Source organism: Mixophyes fleayi, chromosome 7, assembly GCF_038048845.1.
Source record: "Mixophyes fleayi isolate aMixFle1 chromosome 7, aMixFle1.hap1, whole genome shotgun sequence".
NCBI lineage: Eukaryota > Metazoa > Chordata > Amphibia > Anura > Limnodynastidae > Mixophyes > Mixophyes fleayi.
This window is the reverse complement of record NC_134408.1, coordinates 81,889,036-81,910,568: the sequence shown is the minus strand read 5'-3', so window position 1 is coordinate 81,910,568 and position 21,533 is coordinate 81,889,036. Positions and strand designations below refer to the sequence as shown.

The 21,533-nt window shown below is 40.5% G+C and overlaps 1 protein-coding gene across 2 annotated transcripts in view; it reads left to right on the top strand.

Moving 5' to 3' along the window:
• HIBCH (3-hydroxyisobutyryl-CoA hydrolase) overlaps window positions 1-21,533 on the top strand; it is a 326,855-nt gene that overhangs the window by 30,832 nt on the left and 274,490 nt on the right. For both annotated transcript variants that reach the window (XM_075180042.1, XM_075180041.1), the window contains exon 5: window positions 13,033-13,113. In XM_075180042.1, coding sequence (XP_075036143.1) covers window positions 13,033-13,113 — 81 coding nt within the window. The remainder of the gene's footprint in view (window positions 1-13,032; window positions 13,114-21,533) is intronic.

The window sequence follows — 21,533 nt, the reverse complement described above, 5'->3', positions numbered from 1 at the left end:
GGGCCAAGTAACCCCACTGTTTGCCACCAAATGTGCGGATACCACCCTTAGCTGGGATGGCAGTTACCCTCTGTGGGATTCAACTCACTCGGGTAGGCCAGAATATATCCAAAATAAGGTTTTATTACGACAGCACAACACAAGACGTTCACAAGTTACAGGGTAAATGGTAGCATGTATCCTCCAATAGCCTCTTGCAGTCAGCACTCCAAAGTAATAATCTCAGTCTCTTCCAGAGTCTTATCCTTCCGCAATATTACCACTAACGATTAGGAAAACAGTTACTGGCTCACACAGACCTGTCCTGGTAGGGTTTCCTCCAGCGGCACCACGATGCCTGGTCCAGAGTTCTTTTCGTTGATGTCTTATACACCATGATCCTCCAAGCTAGAATAGCTCCCTTGGCATTATGCTCTCCCAATATTCTTCGCTGTATACACAGGAAGTCAGGTCAAATGTCTCAAACCTCCCACTTACAGCAGGAGTTTCTCAGTGGACACTTTAGCTGCTAGACACACTGTCCCTGTTACCTTGTTTATACAATGGAATGGCTTGACTTAATTAGCTTTTTTGGCTGGATACACAAAACATGGGGTTACAATATTACAGCAGGGAATGACACTGCACGCTTACAGGAAACAATAAGACTTTTGACACATTGTATCAGCAGTGTTACGGCATCTAAATCTGTGATACATTTTGATACAATATCATTTATATTGATACATATTGATACATTTTCCAATGCTATTTCAGTCAATATATTACTGTGGAGGCACATTGCATATGATTTAGAACAGGCCTGTCCAACCTGCGGCCCTCCAGATGTTGTGAAACTACAAGCCCCAGAATGCTTTGCCAGTAGACAACCTGTTGATAGCTGGAAGGGCATGCTGGGACTTGTAGTTTCACAACATCTGGAGGGCCGCAGGTTGGACAAGCCTGATTTAGAAGTTCTAACCTCATTACCTCTCAGATTACCTGATGACCTAGCTAATTAACATGGGCTGCCAGCTAGTTAACTCAGACATTGTTCTGATTACAAACCAAATCTAAGCTGCACCTCATAACAATGGACATTTGAGACACATGGTAATTACATTAGCTAACACAAGCAAAATGACTGCTGCTGTCCTGGTTTTTTCACTCAGTATGGCAATATTCTTTATATTTATACTAGATACAATATTACAGGTAATAGCAAGGGCAAAATGTGCCTAACAACATGAAATAATACACATATTACACCGATGCTCTGGCGTATATACTTCGTCTGGGCCAAGGATTAAAAAATGCATTAAACCGTGGGACATGGGTGATGAATACAATGTTCTCATTCCAGTGTCGAAGTCAGAAAATTGGATAAGTCATTTCAATTAATATCAAGCAAACTTGGTTGTCTTTGAAAATATGCGTAGAGCATGCTACGGCGTGGAAGGGCGTATCCAGCCGCAACACGTGGCAATAACAGTTTTTACACTTTTATACATGTTTGCACAAACACACACACTTGTAATTAGTACACATTAATTGTAGTTGCAACACATAGTTATTTACGTCAAAATATAGTAGTATTTTATGTTTAATATTATAAGTTATATGCATGATAGTAAAACATGAGGTTCAGGTTATAGGAAATGTCATGTCTGGTATCATTTTAATCCCCTACTCATCAGTAGCTGTCCGCTTCATTCGGCGAAGAGATCGCACATTGCATACTCTAGTTATTGATGTTAGGTAATAAATGTTTAAAGTGATACTGACTATAAAATGCTAATAGACTAGTTGAAACTGGAGTCTTGGTGGGAAAGTCGGAGCACATCCCCTGAAGAGATGACCCCCACCTTTGGATATTTTGGTTTGAACTGGCCTATGACCTGCAGCACACTGGACCTTCCTGAAACCTGGACCAATAGAAGCAAGCCACACCATCTGCATTGTTTTACTGTATTTCTGACTGCATATAAGCAGGAGCTCTGGACTTAGTGACCAGTCATCTTTGACCACAGCCTTCAGACCTGAATGACTATTAACTGGATCCAGACCACCTGCGATAAGTAACGGCTGTACTTATTTTATTTCGCTTGAATTATTCTGCTACTTTTGGATAATAAATCTTTGTGCGTTGGAAACACAAATCGAGATTCGACAATCGTTATTGGATAGCGACAAAGCGTGCATAACGCCAGTAGCACCCCGTTTCCTCACAGAGCCCAACAGAGTCCTATTATAATAGAATAAACCATTGTTTCTCCTATTAGAACAGGCACTATTTGAGCACTACAGCCAGCAGTGTGTTATACCACTTACCATCAGTCTGACCAGTCCTGGCAGGTGTGGGCAATAACTTCCAACATTTTTTACTAATATTGCAAAGTATTACAAGTGCCCTCATCCGACTGCTTCTCTATGCCACCCGGCAGGCAACATTTTCTGGAGAGAACACTGTACACTCTACAGAGTTTACTAAAAACTTACATTTATTCTCCTTTTATATTCAAAAAGCCTCCTGACCACCAAAGTAAGATTGCTGCATGATTGAATCATACGGCCCCATTAAGCACTTTTTTCCCATTGCAATGTGGCTGGTAGAGTATGCAAATGTGTCACTTGCTCTATTCCTATATGTCTCAATATATTTCGTTCACTCCTATTTCCCTATAGATAGTAAGCTTGTCAGCAGGATCCTTTTACCTCTTTGTATGTGAATACCGGTCTTGTTTAATCCTAATAATTCCAACAATAAATTGATATTTTTTTAAGGGTAAGAGGGAACAGAACAAATAATAGGCAGCGGAGGGTAATAGAGTTAAATCAGAACATCTACATCTCAATACATTATCGGGTTACCCAAGGGATGACTAACAGAGCTTGATATCTAGATAGGTAAATCTTTATTAGATACCAGTAAAAAAAAAAAAAAAAAAAAGATGAGATGTCTTAGGCGAACAAGGGCAAGCAAGGGGCTTACAGAGAGGATGGAGAGGAGTCATCTTAACATTGCACCATTTGTAAAAACAAACAACCCATTAAGTCCAGTAGGGGCTTTATGGTATAAATCTAAGTGGGAAGTAAACTCATGATTTTTCCAACATAATGTTATCTGGCACTTCACAGCACACATGTGGCAAATTATTTTTTGTGTCTGTGTGGGAATCATGGGAACTGGGCAGAAACTAAATGAATGGGGCAGAGTGTCCTTTTTTAAAAAAAATTAAATAAATAAATATGTTAATTGAGGTTTTAGCATTGTTTTTACTAATGACCTCCCATTGTTCTGAAGTCTTAAGGTCTGCCCTGTGCCACGCGCCATACTTGTGATCACCCCAAGTCACACTTGGGGGATTCCCAATACTCACTTACTATAATACATGTTTGGGAAGACCTCTGTAAATTTGTAACCACAATAATTAACAACATAATGTGTAACTGATGGATAAATGAATGTGTTGAAAATGACTTTTAATATGTATAGAACCGATTACTTGAACAAAGGACAATAAACTGGTTTGTAAAACAGTTTAGCATACCAACACACCTCTTGCCAATCTGTCACAGAAGAAGGGGGTTGCGCAAGGAAGGATATTTTTAAAGTAATGAGGGGGCGTGGCCTAGCGTCTGGACTGAATGGCTGCTTGTTAGAGAGGCTCTCCCTTTGCCCTCAAAATAAATTGGAGTCCTCGGGGACATACTGCTCCATTCTAAGCAGTTACTGAGGAGAGGAGTCGGGGAGCCTGCTGCCGCTATATAGAGGTGTTGTGTCGCCTCTGGGGCTGTCTGTGGGTCAGGACCGAGTGAGTCCCCTGTGCCTGTGCTGGATCCACGCTGCTGTGCACTGCAGCTCTGCACTAACAAGGCTGGCAACGGGGAAGTGGGAGACACAGCGTGACCTGCAAAGTCTGTGAGAGAGTAGTGCTCCCCTGCCCCCATCTGCCCTTCCTTACCTGGCTGGATCCTCTGAATGCAGCCCTCGTGGCCCGGCGATACCGGAAGTCTCTGCGCCATTACAGCCTTTTCTTCCGGCTCCACACACATACTAACAAACGAGCAGGCAGTGTCCTTGAGGCTCCAGCAGGTGGCGCTGTTATCTACTTCTGTGTTAGGAGGCTGCAGCTCTACTGAATAATCTGTACGTCTCCAGGGACTCCGTTGAACGGAGATAAGGATGACAGCTGGGTGACTCACAGCATTTACACCTGCTATATAATAATTAACCCTGAGAGCTTCAGAAGTGAGCCTGTTTCCACCACTGAATATTGGCTCCCTTAAAGGACTGCCCTGTATATGTCTGGATTGCCTTTCTGTGACACAGTGTGTTTTCAGCTGTGAACCTGCTGCCACCTAGTGACAGAATTGTAACACTAATTCTGTACACAGAACTGTAATATCCTCAAGTCTTTTTTTGCTTGGCCAGAAAGCTGTGGGATTTATGGCTTATTCAGATGATGTTGATGCTTAAATGAAAAAATAACCTCCTGGGCCATGCTCTTACCTAACCACTCTCCATGATACAACACCTGATGTCATATGTAGCAGTGGAGTTGCTGTTGATACATGCGTTCAGTATGTCCTGATTCTCTTGTAACATTATGCCAACCAAAAAGTTGAAACCTACTAGGCCTGTTCCTCTAGGGAAATTCTTTGGATCTGGGTCTCCTGTATCATCGTCAGACAAATCTCCAGCTCAAGCGATGTCACGGCAAAGTCGCCAGATCTCTCATCCGTCTCAGCCGGAACCATTGTCTGCCTCACAACCATTGGAAATGGATGGTCCAGTTACATTGAGATCTATCCAGTCTCTCCTGTCAGCCCTTAAAACAGATATAACTTCTGAACTCAGAACATCCATCAAAGAAATTAAGGATGAAGTGACCGCCCTCGGATCCAGAACGGATCATTTGGAGCGCAAATTTGAGGAAATTGTCTCTTCCCATAATGACCTAATCTCAGTGCACGATCTTTTGCAGGAAGAGGTCACTGGGCATAGCGGCCAATTGGTAGACATGGAGGACAGATCATGTCGCAACAATATAAAGATTCGAGGTATACCTGACTCTGTTACTAATGCTGACCTATACCAGTACGCCACTGATCTGTTCCATAAGCTTTTACCATCTGCTTCCGACATAGATCTCCTCATGGATCGGATCCACCGTTTGCCTAAGGCTAAAAATGCTCCGGAAGGTTCTCCTAAGGATACCCTCCTCAGGGTTCACTTTTACAAGTTCAAAGAACAGATTCTGAGAGCTTCACTACCTTCATCTCCAACTAGTGGGCAATTAGGTGACCTTCAACTATTCTCGGATATTTCAGCGGCTACCTTGGCCAAGCGCAGGTTGTTTCACCAGATAACATCAGCTTTGAGATCGGCCAACATCCAATACCGCTGGGGGTTCCCAACCAAACTCCTCGTGCATAGGAATGGCACTTTGGTGGTAATCCCATCCACGGATAAAGGCATATCTTTGCTGAGAGACTGGGGTATTCAACCGTCGGAGTCAACTGTCCGTACCAAAGTCAACCAGGTTTCCAAGGAGTGGACAACTCCCAATCCATGAGACTTTCTTTAGTCACTGGTACCTAAAGAAATAACGTAATTTACAATCTATCAGAATTTGTATCTATAGGTTCAAAGTTTGGATGTTGTATTCCTTTAATTTGGCTATTTTCTTGAGTACCCTAACAAGAATGTCTTGTTAATTTGGCTCCTGCCCCCTTTGCCCTCTGCCTTCTATGGAGGTACTGGGGTTGAGCGGGCACCTGCCAAAATTTTGATGTTCGGTTTTAGTAGCTAGTAGGCATAGTTAGTGCTGCTGTTTCAATTTTTAAGTTCTCAAGATGTTTTAGTTTTACTCTGTTTGAAATGTAACAGGTTTCCCGTGTTATCTAATCCATGAGAATGTCTCCATAGATGATAGAGCACTGGCTGTCGTGTATAGATACAATTGTGTCACCGATTGTTCTGCTGATGTTTCTATTACCATGTTAAAACAGTACTATATATCTCTTGATTGGAGGGTTTTAGGTTGGAGCGCCCAAGGCCCGGGTGCACGTCCCCCATGTTGCTATCTTTTTTTTGCCACTCCTTTTTCTTTTCTCTATTTAGTGGCAAAAGTAATAGTTCCCCCATGGGTACTATTTTTGTTTCTTTTTGTTTTTGTGTTTTTCCCCTCCCCTTTGTGTCTTCCCTCTTGTTTCTCGTCCTGTTAGAGACTGTTTGGAGACGGAAGCCGCCGAGACTGGAAATCAGGGTAATCTGTCTTAACCACTTGAAAAATCCTGGATAATGTTAAAGTTTTTCTCAATTAATGTGAAGGGCCTGAACTTCCCTAATAAAAGGAGGGTTGCCCTTAAAAGCTTTGCAGCTCAGGGTGCAGATATTGTAGCTATCCAGGAGACTCATTTTTCGAGCCACTCCTCACCGCAATTTCATAATTCTACCTACCCTACATGGTATGCTGCTTTAGGGCCATTTAAGAGAAACGGGGTAGCTATATTGATAGGTGCTAAGTGTCCCTTCAAAATGGAGAAACAGATTTCTGACAAGAACGGCAGATACTTAATTTTGGTGGGGAAAATGGGCCGCCAGTATATTACGTTGGTATCTCTCTATGCTCCAAATACGCGGCAGAAAGCTGTGCCAGGCTGTGCATAAAGTTAAACGTGGGATGTTATTTTGTATGGGGGACTATAATGTAGCCCCGGATCCGAAGTTAGATCGCTCATCTACCCTCTCCAAACCGTCTATGTCTTCGTTTAATGCTGTTTCTCTAGTGTTCTCTCAGGTGTTGTCAGAATATGACCTGTATGAGGTGTGGCGGGTGTACCACCCGGGTGAAAGGGATTATACATATTTTTCACATGTACATAACTCATATTCTAGAATTGATATGGTTCTATCTGACAAATGGTCCCTCCAACGCTGTAAAAAAATTGAAATCCTTCGTATTACGTGATCGGATCATGCCCCCATGGTGTGGCACCTGGAGTCCATTGCTGGGAACCGTCCGTCTAGACCCTGGAGATTGGCAGAGTACATACTGGCTAGTCTGGAGGGCTCTCGGATAATGAGTGACGCCTTGGAGTCCTACTTAGAAACTAATAAACCTGAAGACACCACTGTATATACTCACTGGTGTGCCCTTAAGGCTGTCATGAGAGGTTCAGCAATCCAGGCTGCAGCGGCAATTAGGAAAACGCAAGCAGAGGTACTGACTTTTTATGAGTCAAAATTAGCATCCCTAGAAGCTCTACATAAACGTAACCCCCGAGACACTAAGGTTAAGGATGAAATAGAGAATATGCGTAGGAAAATTAACGAAATTTCACTGCTACAAATAAATAATGCCATAGCTAAGTTAAACCAGAGATTTTACACATTAGGTAACAGAGCTAGCAAATTACTGGCCCGTAAACTTCACGGGAAGAATGCTTTCAATAGGAATAAATCTATACGTAACCCACAGGGCATTCACATTTCCAATCCTCTCTCTATAGCAAACAGCTTTGCCTCTTATTATGAGGATCTGTATAACCTAAAGAAAGACGTAACTCTGACCCAGCCCTCTAGTGAAGTAATTAACAGTTTTCTTGCATCTGTCTCACTTCCATCCTTATCTCCTGTGGAGGCGGAGGCTCTGTGCTCGGAATGGACGGAGGAAGAGGTAAAGGCTGCCATAAAAGCTATGAAGCGTGGGAAGGCTCCAGGCCCAGGACGGATTTACCCTGGACTTCTATTCATCCTTCCAGTCCGAGCTAATCCCGGTTCTTACCAAATTGTTCAATTCTGCCACTAATGACACCTTTTTTCCGGCAGAAATGCTTGAGGCCCGAATAGTCACCATCCCAAAGCCAGTAAAGGATCCTTCGTACTGCCACAATTATCGACCTATAGCGCTTTCCTAATCTAGACCTTAAAATTTTTGCTAGGATGATAGCCAACAGGTTAAATCCTATTCTATCGCAGTTAATCCACCTAGATCAAGTGGGTTTTGTACCTAGGAGGGTCCTGAACATCTTAGAGACTCACTCAGCTAGCTCAGTTCCCTTATTATTGGTGTCTTTGGATGCGGAAAAAGCTTTCGATAGAATTCACTGGGAATATATGGTTGCTGTCCTCTCCAAATTTGGATTTGGAGATTTTTTCCTTCAAGCCATAACTACCTTGTACACTATCCCCTCAGCCAGGGTTCTCAGCAATGGATTCCTCTCCTCGGCCTTTCAGATCACTAACGGTACCAGACAAGGTTGCCCCTTTTCCCCTCTGATCTTTGCTTTGGCTATAGAACCCTTGGCTGCTAAGATCAGATCGTCCGAAGAAGTGAAGGGCACGGTTATCGGTAAATATCATCATAAGATTTGTCTCTTTGCTGATGACGTACTTCTATTTATTACAAATCCTGAGACTTCCATCCCTGCAGTATCTAGAATCCTGAAAGAGTACTCAGAAGTATCTTATTATAAACTAAACACTGTTAAAACAGAGGTTCTAGGGGTGGCCCTCACACAAGAAGCTTTGAATTCTTTGAAATCGCTTTATAATTTCCAGTGTCCCCTTTACATGACATACTTAGGCATACGCATACCTATGGATCCTAAGCTAGTCATTGAGTGTAATTACCAGCCACTAATGGGACAGTTTGATAAGCTTGCAAAGTCATGGACAAACTATGAGATATCTTGGATTGGTAGAGTGGCAGCGGTAAAGATGATGTTGCTCCCGAAGATACTGTATCTGTTCCGCTCTATTCCCTTTATAACTCCTATGTCCCTTCTTAAGAAATTTTATACTATTGCGTTCAAGTTTATTTGGAACAACAAAAAGTCTAGGCTCTCTAGAGAGAGAATGTTCAGATCTAAAATAAAAGGTGGCTTAGCCGCTCCCAAACTAGAAGCATATCAACAGGCGGCTATTTTGGATCAGCTTAGAGATTGGCAGGTCTCCGCCCCACTGAAAAAACCATGGGTGGACATTGAACAGCATAGTCTCTCTCTATTCCCATTAGCAGATCTATTATGGCTGGACAAACCTAGTAGACCTAATCCAGTCTTCACATTAAGGAGCATAAGAGATTCTCTCACCACCTGGGATAAGATGATGTCCCTTTTCTTAGACTACCAGCTCCCTTCCTCTAGCCTCTCTACTATAGCACTGTCACAACTAATCCCAGACCTCCGTCTTGGCTCTTGGCACAGGCAAGGAGCCAGACGTGTGCAGGACCTCCTGGAGGGAGGGTCTCTTCCCCCTTTCTCTCAATTACAAGCTAAGTATGATATCCCTGTCCGCAATTTTTACAAATATCTTCAAGTAAGGGACTGGTTACAAACACGCCCCTCACATTTGGGGGAGATGGGACCCCTCCCCCCTGGTATCAAGGTGATTCTCTCCTCTACATCCCACGCAGGTGGAATTTCCCTATGGTACCGGATACTCTTAACTCCCATTGACAATTGGCTTTTGCCGATTCAAGCTGTCTGGGAAGCCGACCTAAATATCACTATTTCAGAAGAGGTATGGGGGAGAGTCTTCCTAAACATATATAAGATGTCAAAGTGTATTAACCATTCGGAAATGTTGACTAAAATTGTTCACAGGTTATATCTTACTCCAGATAAGCTGCATAAAATCTGGCCATCAGAATCTAAATATTGTTGGAGGAATTGTGGTGAAATTGGTACGCTTATCCACATCTTTTGGTCTTGCTCGAAACTTTAACCATTGTGGAACGAAATCTTTCATTTAATCTCTCAGGTCTCCAAAAATAATATCTCTCCTTCCCCAGATATGGCATTACTTCATCTGTATCCCAAACATCTCCAGCGACACAATCATTATGTCACTGGAGATATTCTCATTGCAGCAAGAGCTGCAATAGCCCAGAACTGGAAATCACCTTTAATTCCAGCACTCCCTAAAATTATTAACAAGATCCAACATTGCTACAAAATGGAAACCATAGGTTTTAATCTGTCTACAGGGGCTTCCTCCCCGCTTGTTAAGTGGTTTATATGGTATGAGTACTTTACGAATCACAGCTCAATCTTTGATCCGTGAGTACTGTGGAATAGTTTTTGAGTTAAGTTGGGTACTTGGGCTAGACCCATTGGTACACTTTCTATAACCGGATAGTCTTTTGTCTTGTCTTGTCCCCCCCTTTATCCATCTGTTTTTCTTGTCTGTTCTCTTTGCCGTCTTTGGCTTATGTATACTGGGTCATAAGATGTGTTGTTGTCTGTACCAATGTTTTTTCTTATTTTTATTTACTTGTTTGATTGTTTATCTAAACAGTGTGGATTGTTCAATATAACTGATCTGCTGTATGTACTCTGCAACCACTGCTATGTTTGTAATATGCTTTTCTAAAAAACTCAATAAAAACCTTTTGAGTTAAAAAAAAAAAAAAGTAATGAGTTGATTTCTTTGAAATTGTTAGTTCTTAGGGCTCAGTCTTCTACTGATCAATTTAATACCTTCTAGCCTTCTCCAAGCAGCAGATTACTTGACAGAGTATGTGAGTATGTTATTACCATTTTTGCCTTATTTTTCTGTTTTATTTTGTGAAAACTATTTTGCATTTATATTCCAGTATGTTAGCTTGCAATAGTCATGTTTATTAAATAAGCATTGTCATATTAAATCACTTTCACTAACATTCTCTCTTTGTGTTCTTAAAGAAATCACATGTCAGATGAGCTTGGTTTTTATAATACTTAATTTATGCTTGCAATTCTTTAGTTTACATTAACTATGATTAAATTAGGTCCATTTTGGGATCAGTCAGGGAATAACTGAAGACTTCCTAAGAGTGTCGGAGCTTGAACTAAATCTTAGTGGTGGCAGGACTCTGTGTTTTAATAGTGGTCATGAAATATAAATTTGAATGAATCATAGTGTGAGATATAATTTTAGGGGATTTTAGTCATTTTTAGACTTACTGAGTGGTTTTAACACTTTCACACCCATGCATGCCATGCAGTTGAGACCAGCTCACTAGATTGCAATCTGTGAAACCATAATGATTCTTTAATTGTTAGAGGAAGTTAATTGCTTGTGTTTAGCGAATCATGTAAATAGTGGATTTGCATATATTGAAAAAGCATGAATTTGGAATGTGGAATTGTTAGAAATATACTGGCAGGAAGAATAAAGTTGTTTTTGCAATAAAAGATGATTAATTGAAACTCTGCAGCAAGCAGGGAATAACGACAGAGTAACCGTACTGAAATGGCAATAATGATATGCAGGATGATGTAGAGATACATTGTGTAGTAGAAAATCTCTGACAGTAGACAGTTGTTGGTAATGCAGAAGTATATCTGACACTGACTCTCAATAGCAAACAGTCTCTGGTATAAATTATGTTCACTTAAGGCAGGTATGCAGACAGGCTAATGGTAGCACAATATAAAAAGCACAAACAGTTGAGCACCCAGAATGAACAGCGGCACTATTGCGACGGGCCATGCCCTTCAGTGTTCATGAAAGAAATGCTGCATTGAGAAACTACTTTAGTATGTAGCATGCAGCAGATGAAGAAGGTGTTTGTAAACCAAGCTGAGTAGTCTGTGTCAGAAATCGGTGTAATCAGAAGCCAGAGTCAGAAACCAGTACCAACCCAGATGCAGTGCCAGGGATCAGTAGCCAACAGTCACCATAATTCAAAGTCAAAGAATAAGATCTAGAAGGTACTGTAATGCAGAGTCAGGAGCCAGAAATCTCTGTAATGCAGTGCCAGAGGTCAGGAACCCACTGGAGTGGAAGCTACAGGACCAGGAAGCTAGCGTGTAAATGCTAATACTGCCTATATGAAGCTAGACAGGTGGGGATCTGTGTCAGACAGACCCCCAGTATAATTAGGGAGACACCAACAGTAACTGACCTGCTGGTCGCCCCCAGATGTCAAGAAAATGACGAAGATGAACCAAAACACTGTGGCAACATGCATATAAATGTAGCAAGCTGGGCTCTTTTTTTAATGTCATCGATAGAGGGATAGTTGTCTTGAGCAGTGCAGGAAACAACATACAAGGATTTAAACCCGGGTTGAAAACTAGGTCTTTCTATAGTGGGAAAATTTGAGATATTGTAGAACGCAAGTTAAATTGCCTGACTGGCTGGGGCATATCCATCCTTATCAAGGTGTACTAAAGTAGAGGTAATATCATCCCTACTCCTATTTGCCAAACCTTTGGTAATAGTTTTAGGTCTACATTCAATAACAATGTGAGCTGGTAGCTACAGTATATGTTAAGGTCTGCCAGGTTTGGGAATAACCACTATCTCAACCCTGGTGGTGACAAGATTAAAATTTGATTCCTTTTAGTATAGAGTTAAAATGGTCCACCACCATGGTTTAGAGTGCCTCTTGGAGTTTCTTATAGTAAATCGCTGACAGGCCATCAGCGAATTTCAGAACATTTTTCCATCCATAAAATGTTCTGCAATTTTACCTGGATCAAAAGTGAATTGATTATTCAAATTTATAATGGAGGCAGTTCTGTTAATTTTCATCATAAGCTGTTTGCCAAGAGTACCTGATTAAGCTGGCCCTTAAGAGCAATACGTTTATTGTAAGTTATTCATTTGGGAAAGCATGAATGATTGTGGGCTAGTTCTTGAATCTGGGTTTCTAGTTTCATAATTTTAAAGTATTTCTGACTTCCTTTGAACCAAAGCAATGCTATTTAGTACTCCCTGTAATCCTAGCTTTATGAGCCTACCATACTATTGATGGGGAAATATCAGACTATTATAATTGTATACTCTAATAATACTTTTTATATATGTAGAGGAATAATAAGTATGGGTGTAAGTCTGAGACTTGGATGAGGGTGTTCGAAATTAGTCTTTTATATGAGTATGATGTCTGCAGACTATCTTCTGGATAATTGAAGTGCCGTAGTTAGTTTTTGTTTTGGGAATTACGTTTAGAGAAAGAGCTCTATGGCTTATGGTGGGGTTTTTTGGAGTGGGATCTTACTTTATTAGTTTTTCACTTTCAAAGTCAATAATACATTTTCCCTACTTGCCAGCAATCACAGAAGCTGGAAAAACTGGAGGCCATCTTGCCCAAGACTTCTTCAAAGAAGAGTACATCCTTAACAATGCCATTGGTAATTATAAATTTATAAGATTTTGTTAAACATGTTGATTTGCGTTTTAAATGTCAAAAATAAATTTGCTGCCTTTGACATGTACTAACACATTTGAGAGCTATTGCCCAGTGGTTTTATGCTATAGTCTTTTCACAGCACTCACTGATTAGAATTACAGTGCTAAGTATGTTGACTAATAGTTTTGAGGCTTATCAGGATCACTAAAATTACTAGTTCTCTTTCACTTCTAATGTTAACAAATATGTGGGGTTTTTTTCTTCTATGTTCACCACCAAATAGTGACACAGGGAGGCTACTTACTGAAGGACACTAGGGTAATAGTCACAAAATTGGCACCGTCTTAAAATATTTACAGTGTAAAAAAATAATGTAAAACCACAACATAAAAAGTACAATTGCGTATGTGAGTTGAAAAAGATAAAGTAGAAGAAACAGGCATGATAATTTATAGTAATGTATAGTAAAGTAAAATTGTTATACATTACAAAATAACATACACTAGTTAGTGAGGTTAAAAATTCTCCTGTCTCGATAATACATACTCTACATCCACAAAGTTGTCATTTAAGATAATAATGGACTTTCTGTGGGCAGGACCACTACCTGATTACTATATAGTCATGGCCAAAAGTTTTGAGAATGACACAAATATTATTTTTTACAAAGTCTGCTGCCTCAGTTTTTATGATGGCAATTTACATATACTCCAGAATGTCATGAAGAATGAAAAGAAAAAGTTTTGGGTCGCACAGATTGGGGAATAATATCCCTCTATCTCCTTACGTTTCCAATCTAATGTTACATATAGAGGGGTGCTACCGATAACTGGAGTTCGATATAATTCAAAGGAAAGGACTAGACGTTATTTGTACGGTGCACTAGAATTCCCAAATTTCTTATCACTCTATAATATGGCATCATGATTGCTAAAATATAGCTTTTATTATTGTTTATTAAAATTCTTAATTAAAATATGCGAAATATGGTGATTAGGTGATAAATGTGAATTAAAACTCTGGATATGTTTAAACTTCCTGTTAGTGTAAGACACCAAAGGGGGTAAATGGGTTTAACAGGAATATTTGCACTCTCTGCTAACTATTGCTACCCATAACCTCCTAAAATACTCCCCTTGATTTGTCTTTATATATAGAGAAGAAAATTATATGGGAGACAGTATCTTATATTAATTATTCCTAGTGACCATCAATCCTGTATACACTAGCTTAGAAATCACTTATCTATGGTTCCCGATTTTATTATTCCTTATTATAAAGTCACTGGGACCTATAGGGACCTATAGGGATTTCAGAGAACCATTGTTTGGCATATAGTACAATGATGGATTGGATTTCCGTCTAGCTAATTTGTAGCAAATTAATAGAATGGAGGGTTCTAATCAAAAGTGGATTCTTGGCTGACTGCCCATTTGTTCCATTTATAGCAAAAACACCCTCGCATAGCTTTTTCTTGAAAACAGAAATGACTCTATCCTAGATCCTGTTTAGATAGACATGACTATATAGACTAGCAAGATAGAAACCCATTAGATATTTAGGCAGCTCTGCAGTACGAATAATCAAATAGTAGATAATTATTCTAGAGAAGCAGCAGATTGGATGGATGGGGTGTTTTTGCTATAAATGGAACAATTGGGCAGTCAGCCAAGAATCCACTTTTGATTAGAGCCCTCCATTCTATTGATTTGCTACAAATTAGCTCAACGGAAATCCAATCCATCATTGTACTATATGCCAAACAATGGTTCTCTGAAATCCCTATAGGTCCCAGTGACTTTATAATAAGAAATAATAAAATTGGGAACCATAGATAAGTGATTTCTAAGCTAGTGTATACAGGACTGATAGTCACTAGGAATAATTAATATAAGATACTGTCTCCAACATAATTTTCTTCTCTATATATAAAGACAAATCAAGGGGAGTATTTTAGGAGGTTATGGGTAGCAATAGTTAGCAGAGAGTGCAAATATTCTTGTTAAACCCATTTACCCCCTTTGGTGTCTTACACTAACAGGAAGTTTAAACACATCCGGAGTTTTAATTCACATTTATCACCTAATCACTATATTTCGTATATTTTAATTAAGAATTTTAATAAACAATAATAAAAGCTATATTTTAGCAATCATGATGCCATATTATAGAGTGATAAGAAATTTGGGAATTCTAGTGCACCGTACAAATAACGTCTAGTCCTTTCCTTTCAATTATGTCATGAAGAATGATCAGATAATTTGCAATTAATTTCAAAGTCCCTCTTTGCCATGACAATGAACTTTATCCCGAAAACAATTCCACTGCATTTCAGCCCTGCCACAAAAGAACCAGCTGACATCAGGTCGGTGATTCTCTCGTTAACATAGGTAAGAGTGTTGACGAGGTCAAGGTTGGAGATCACTCCGTCATGCTGATTGAGTTAGAACAACAGACAGGAAGCATTAAAAGGAGGGTGGTGCTTGAAATCCTTGTTCTTCCTCTGTTAACCATGGTTGGCTGCAAGGAAACACGTGCAGCCATCATTGCTTTTCACAAAAAGGGCTTCACAGGCAAGGATATTGCTGCTAGTAAGATTGCCCCTAAATCAACCATTTATCGGATCAAGAACTTCAAGGAGAGAGGTTCAATAGTTGTGAAGAAGACTTCAGGGCGCCCAAGAACGTCCAGAAAACACCAGGACAGTCTCCTAAAGTTGATTCAACGGCGGGATCTGGGCACCACCAGTGCAGAGCTTGCTCAGGCAGGTGCGAGTGTATCTGCATGCACAGTGAGGCAAAGACTTTTGGAGTATGGCCAGTCACGAAGGCCAGCAAAGAAGCCACTTTTCTCCAGGAAAAATATCAGGGACAGCCTGATATTCTGCAAAAGGTACAGGGATTGGACGGCTGAGGACTGGAGCAAAGTAATTTTCTCTGATGAGTCCCCTTTCAGATCGTTTAGGGAATCTGGATAAACGCTTGTACGGAGAAGGAAAAGTGAGCGCTACCATCAGTCCTGTGTCATGCCAACAGTAAAGCATCCTGAGACCATTCATGTGTGGGGGTGGCTTCTCAGCCAAGGGAGTGGGCTCGCTTTTCAGCCAAGGGAGTGGGCTTACTCACAAAATTACCTTAGAGCACAGCCATGACTAAAGAAGGATACCAAAACATTCTCCAAGAGCAACTTCTCCCAACCATCCAAGAACAGTTTGGTGATGAACAATGCCTTTTCCAGCATGATGGAGCACCAAAAGTGATAACTAATTGGTCAGGGATCAAAACATCGAAACTTTGGGTCCATGGCCAGGAAACTCCCCAGACCTTAATCCCATTGAGAACTTGTGGTCAATCCTCAAGAGGCGGGTAGACAAACAAAAACCCACAAATTGCGACAAACTCCAAGCTTTGATTAGGCAAAAATGGGCGGCCATCAGTCAGTATGTGGCCCAGAAGTTGACTGACAGCATGCCAGGGCGAATTGCAGTGGTCTTCAAAAAGAAGGACCAACACTGCATATATTGACTCTTTGCATAAACTTAATGTAATTGTCAATAAAAGCCTTTGACACTTATGAAATGCTTTAAATTTTACTTCAGTATACCATAGCAACATCTGACAAAAAGGTCTAAATACACTGAAGCGGCAGACGTTGTGAAAACCAGTACTTGTGTCATTCTCAAAACTTTTGGCCATGACTGTATTTAATGGTTATCAATTGACCTATTCTATCAAATAGACTTATTCCTTTGTCGAACTTAAAGATGCATTTTTCCCTAATTTTTAAGTTAGACTTGTGTTTCAGACTTCTGAATCTTTTATATTTTGGCATGTGAATTCCACCCCCCTACCCCACAAAAAGTAAATTAATTTCTGTTGCCAATATAAATAGCAATTGATTTGATCAATGCAAACAGTGAAATTTAATTCAACAGATTGTCTCTTATTCCTATAATTGTGTGTGTTCTAAATAAACAATCACTCTATTTTAATTGTGTTAGCATAATAAATAGTTATTAAATACAAATATATTTTAGCTCTCAATTGGAATTTTATCACATCAATCCCTGATAAACACTTTAGTACATTCTGTATCTAATACAGGTAACAAAGCCTACATAATCTATTTACCTAAAAGCAAGTTTTGCCAAAAATAACATCTGCTTAAAGCAGCTATCCCATGACAAATTAAGGTGTGTTTTTAACATAAATCACTGTGGCGAGTTATAAGAAGCAGTTTGACCTTTTTTCCTTGTTTGTTTCTTCAGTCTGCTATATATTTATAATTCTGCAGGCTTTCACAGTTTAATGTGACTAACATGGCAACCACAGTCATAGGGAGCAGAGTGGCTTTGGAACACCCTTCTGAGTTTTGTTTTCACTGCGTCATTTTGCCCTGCTCACTCTGCCAGTGTCTGGCAGCCATAATTATTTTCCTTACAAAGAGATTTTGAAAAGGATATAATGGCTTGTAGGTGGATAGCCAAGTAAAATAACAACTACTTCCTTTAAATATCAAGTTATATTACTTTTTTAAGAAAAAAAGCTATGTAAAATATCTATGTAATGCTGCTTTAAAACTATTATCACTATATTCCCCATGAAATAGGCTGGAAAATAAATGGTAGTAATTTGAAAAAATTTACATGTGCAATTATATATGTAGCGCACAGCTGTGTGCAAGTATCTGTTAGAATTGCATCTGCATGGGTGTAAAATATGTGAAAATAATATTTTTATCATTAATAATGTTCTTTACAAATTATTTGGGGTAAAGAAAATAAGACATAAGCAAAGAAATGATAAAACACAGGGGGATGTTGCGATCTGGGTATGACCTAGAAGATGGCGGTTCCGGTTAGAGCTAGAGGTGGGATAGAGGTGAAGCAATGCTACAGCCAGGTCTGGTTCAACAAGTCCCCCCAAGCCTATAACCATGAGATCAAACACCTGTCAAAGTGGTTGTATAAGCGGGCATGTCGAAAACACAGGTAAAATAGTAGATATTTGAGCGCATTGTCACCAACAAAATTTCTTTTGGGAGGGCCAGATGAGATGGAGCCTTGCCAGGATGAGGTAAAGCCTGTCGACTAGTTGAACATGCATTTCGGTAGTTGGTTAACACACTTTGACATGTGATGTGAGGTAGTATAGATAGTCTCCCACTGCTGGAGGGAAAGGGTGAGGTTGAGGTCTATTTTCCAACGTACTTGAGAGGGGATCTTAGGCAATAATATAAGGTATTGGAGATTGTGATACCAAAATGTAATCATCATCATCAGTTATTTATATAGCGCCACTAATTCTGCAGCGCTGTACAGAGAGCTTATTCACATCCTTTCCCTATTTCGTCAGTCTGTCCAGTACTTGGGCCAGAGGTGAAGACAAGGAGTGAGGGAGTTTAGAGACTAAATATACCCAGATTTGTCATTGTGTAAGTTCAAACATGTCTTTAGTAAGGATATCAATACGTTTCTGGAAAAGGGCAAAAGGGAGGAAAAGGTCTTAAGCATATAAATCTTTATGAAATGCCATACCTTGGGAGCGCAAAGTTGTGAGATTGAGCCCTGGGAAGAGTTTAAAAATGATATGAAGGGAGGTATTGCAAGAGGGGAGCAAGAATTCCGATTGTAGGCTCATTGGTCTATATTAAATCTGAAGAGCATCAGAAATGGAGAGGAAGCGGGAAGTGGGTAGTAGGCGAACGTTCCTAGAGGTCCACAGCAAGTCTACTAGGGGGTAGGTCGGGCAGTAGGCCCATTCCAGATCCACCCATAATTCAGTATTGGAGGGGAGGAACCAATCCGTAAGGTGTGTTAGTATGCATGCCTCTTGGGGTTGGATACTAAACACTGAGTACCCAAAACCCGGCGCAAATGTTGACGACATGATCACTCCAATAGTCATCTTACCTACAGTGTTCTGATTTCGACTGCTTGTAAAATAGACTTTAAACAATTGCGGAAAATGAACGTGTCGGCCGGCAAAAATGACGTCATTTTATAGAGCGACACTGTTGGTATTAAGGTGCTCATTTAAGGAGCGTGTATAATTTTTTTTATTTTTTTTGTACAAAGCATTTCCATTGAATATGTGACGCCTTCTTAAAGGAGCACCTTAATACCAACATAGTGTCGCTCTGTAAAATGACGGCATTTTTGCCGAACGGCATGCTCATTCGCCGCAATTGTTTGAAGTCTATTTTATAGGCAGTCGAGATCAGCACACTGTAGGTAAGATGTCTATCGAAGTGATCATGTCATAAACATTTACTCCGGGTTTTGGGTAGTCGGTGAAGTGACTACCACCAGCCTCTTGGTAGAGGGTTAGATTAGAAAATGTTAAGCCATCTTGTTGCTTACAGAGGGTCGTGCGTTAATAGGCCAGGAGGGGGTGTTTTTGTTTCCAGCCATAGGTTATCATCTCCTTGTGGAGGAGATCAATGTATTTATTAAGGACAATATAAGGTGTAGTGTGGAAAATATACATTCCTTTCGGAATGAGCATGATCTTAAAAGTTGCAATATGACCCAGCCAGGAGAATTTTTAGTTGATCCAGCTCTTAGTCAAGGAAGTGCAAAACCAGTGGGGCAAAATTGGCTTTAAATATGTCAGTGATAGTAGTTGTAATGTGATGCCCAGATAGGGTAGGGATTTCTGGACCCATACAAAGGGGAACTTCCACTGCGGGAATGCAAGAGAGGGCGAGAGGATGTTTACATGCAATGCTTCTAATTTGGTAATGTCCAATTTCTAGGAATAGGCAGCATTATAGTGGTCCAAGATGAGCTGCAGGGCCTCCAACGAGGTCTCCGGGCTGGTTACATACAGGAACACATCTTCTGCGAACAAACACAATTTGTGAGAGGATGAATGCAGAGTGAACCCTGGAAAGTCAAGTGCAGATCTAATTGTTTGAGCCAAAGGTTCAATGGCCAGGACAAACATGAGGGGAGATAGGGGACAGCCCTGTCTAGTACCATTAAAGATGGAGAAAGGGGAGGTGAAGAATCCATTACCGAAGATGCTAGTTGTTGGATCTTGATAGAGTTCTAAAATAGAATGGAAAAAAGCACCTGGGAGGCCAAACTTAACTAGCATCTCCTGTAGGTAAATCCAGTGAAGCCTATCAAAAGCCTTCTCTGCGTCAAGGGAAAGCAAGATCAGCTCCTCTGTGGTACCCTGTAAAAAATCGATCACTTTGAGGATGCGTTTAGTATAGTCTGATACCTAGCAACCAGGTATAAATCCCACTTGGTCCGAATGGATGTGGTGGGGGAGAAACGGATTTAAATGGGTAGCAATGATTTTGGCGAATATCTTCAAATCATTATTAAGGAGAGCTATGGGTCTGTAATTTTTACAGTCCGAGTGATTTTTATCTAGCTTTGGAATCGTGATGATTTGTGCTTCAAGCATTGCAGCTGGAAAGCTACCTCCAGACATCACATTGTTGTATAAGGCTGTAAGAAGGGGAACAAGCGTCTCCCGAAAGATTGTATAAAAGGCGTTGAGGTGTCCCTCTGGACTAGGGGCCTTATCTCTCGGTAAACTCTTAATAGCTGCTTCTACTTCCTGTTGGGAGAAAGGTAGGTTAAGAGAAGCCAGGTTGTCGCTATCAAGGGAGGGAAGGCTTGGATGACTTAAGACAGCAGATACTGGGTCCAGTGTCAGTTGGGGTATACTATTAACGTCTCACAAGTTTTAAAGGTTAGCGTAGTATTCCCATGAGAGTCATGAAGCATTTTTATTCTGTTACTGGCTTGTTTACCACTGAGCTTTCGCACAACAACTTACTAGTCCTGTTACAGGGCAGATTTCATACGGGAGATAAATAGGGTGTTAATTTGTTTCCTTATGTCAGTCATTTCCTTTTGGAGTGACTTGGAAGGATGCGTCTGATTTTGAAGCTCTAATGCCACCACCGGGACTCAAGGTGTTTTTGGTGATGTAGGTTCTGGTTTTTCATACGGGCACCAATCTGTATAGCCTTGCCCCATAAGACCACCGTCAAGTCACACCAATGCGTGGAGACGGATGTATCATCTGGGTTTTTGGCTTTGGTGTAAAGCATCAGGGCTTCTGAAAGGTCGTTTCTATCTTCAAGTAAAGAGTGGAGACATTCTACAGGGTCTAGGGGGAACCATAGTTTGGTAGAGGTTTCAGAGCCATTCAATAGGGACATGATCAGACCACGTGTTATGCTGTAAGATCCATTTATCAGACAGAATAATATCAATCCATGAGATGGAATTATGGATCACTGAATTATAGGTATATTCCATAGCACCCAGAGAATTGACACTCTTTAGATCATAGAGATCATATTCCGACAATAGGTTACGGAACGCTAGAGCAGGATCCTGGTTGTCATTCATACTCATTAAATGTGGTGTTTGGAATTTGTCAAGTTTAGGGTCTA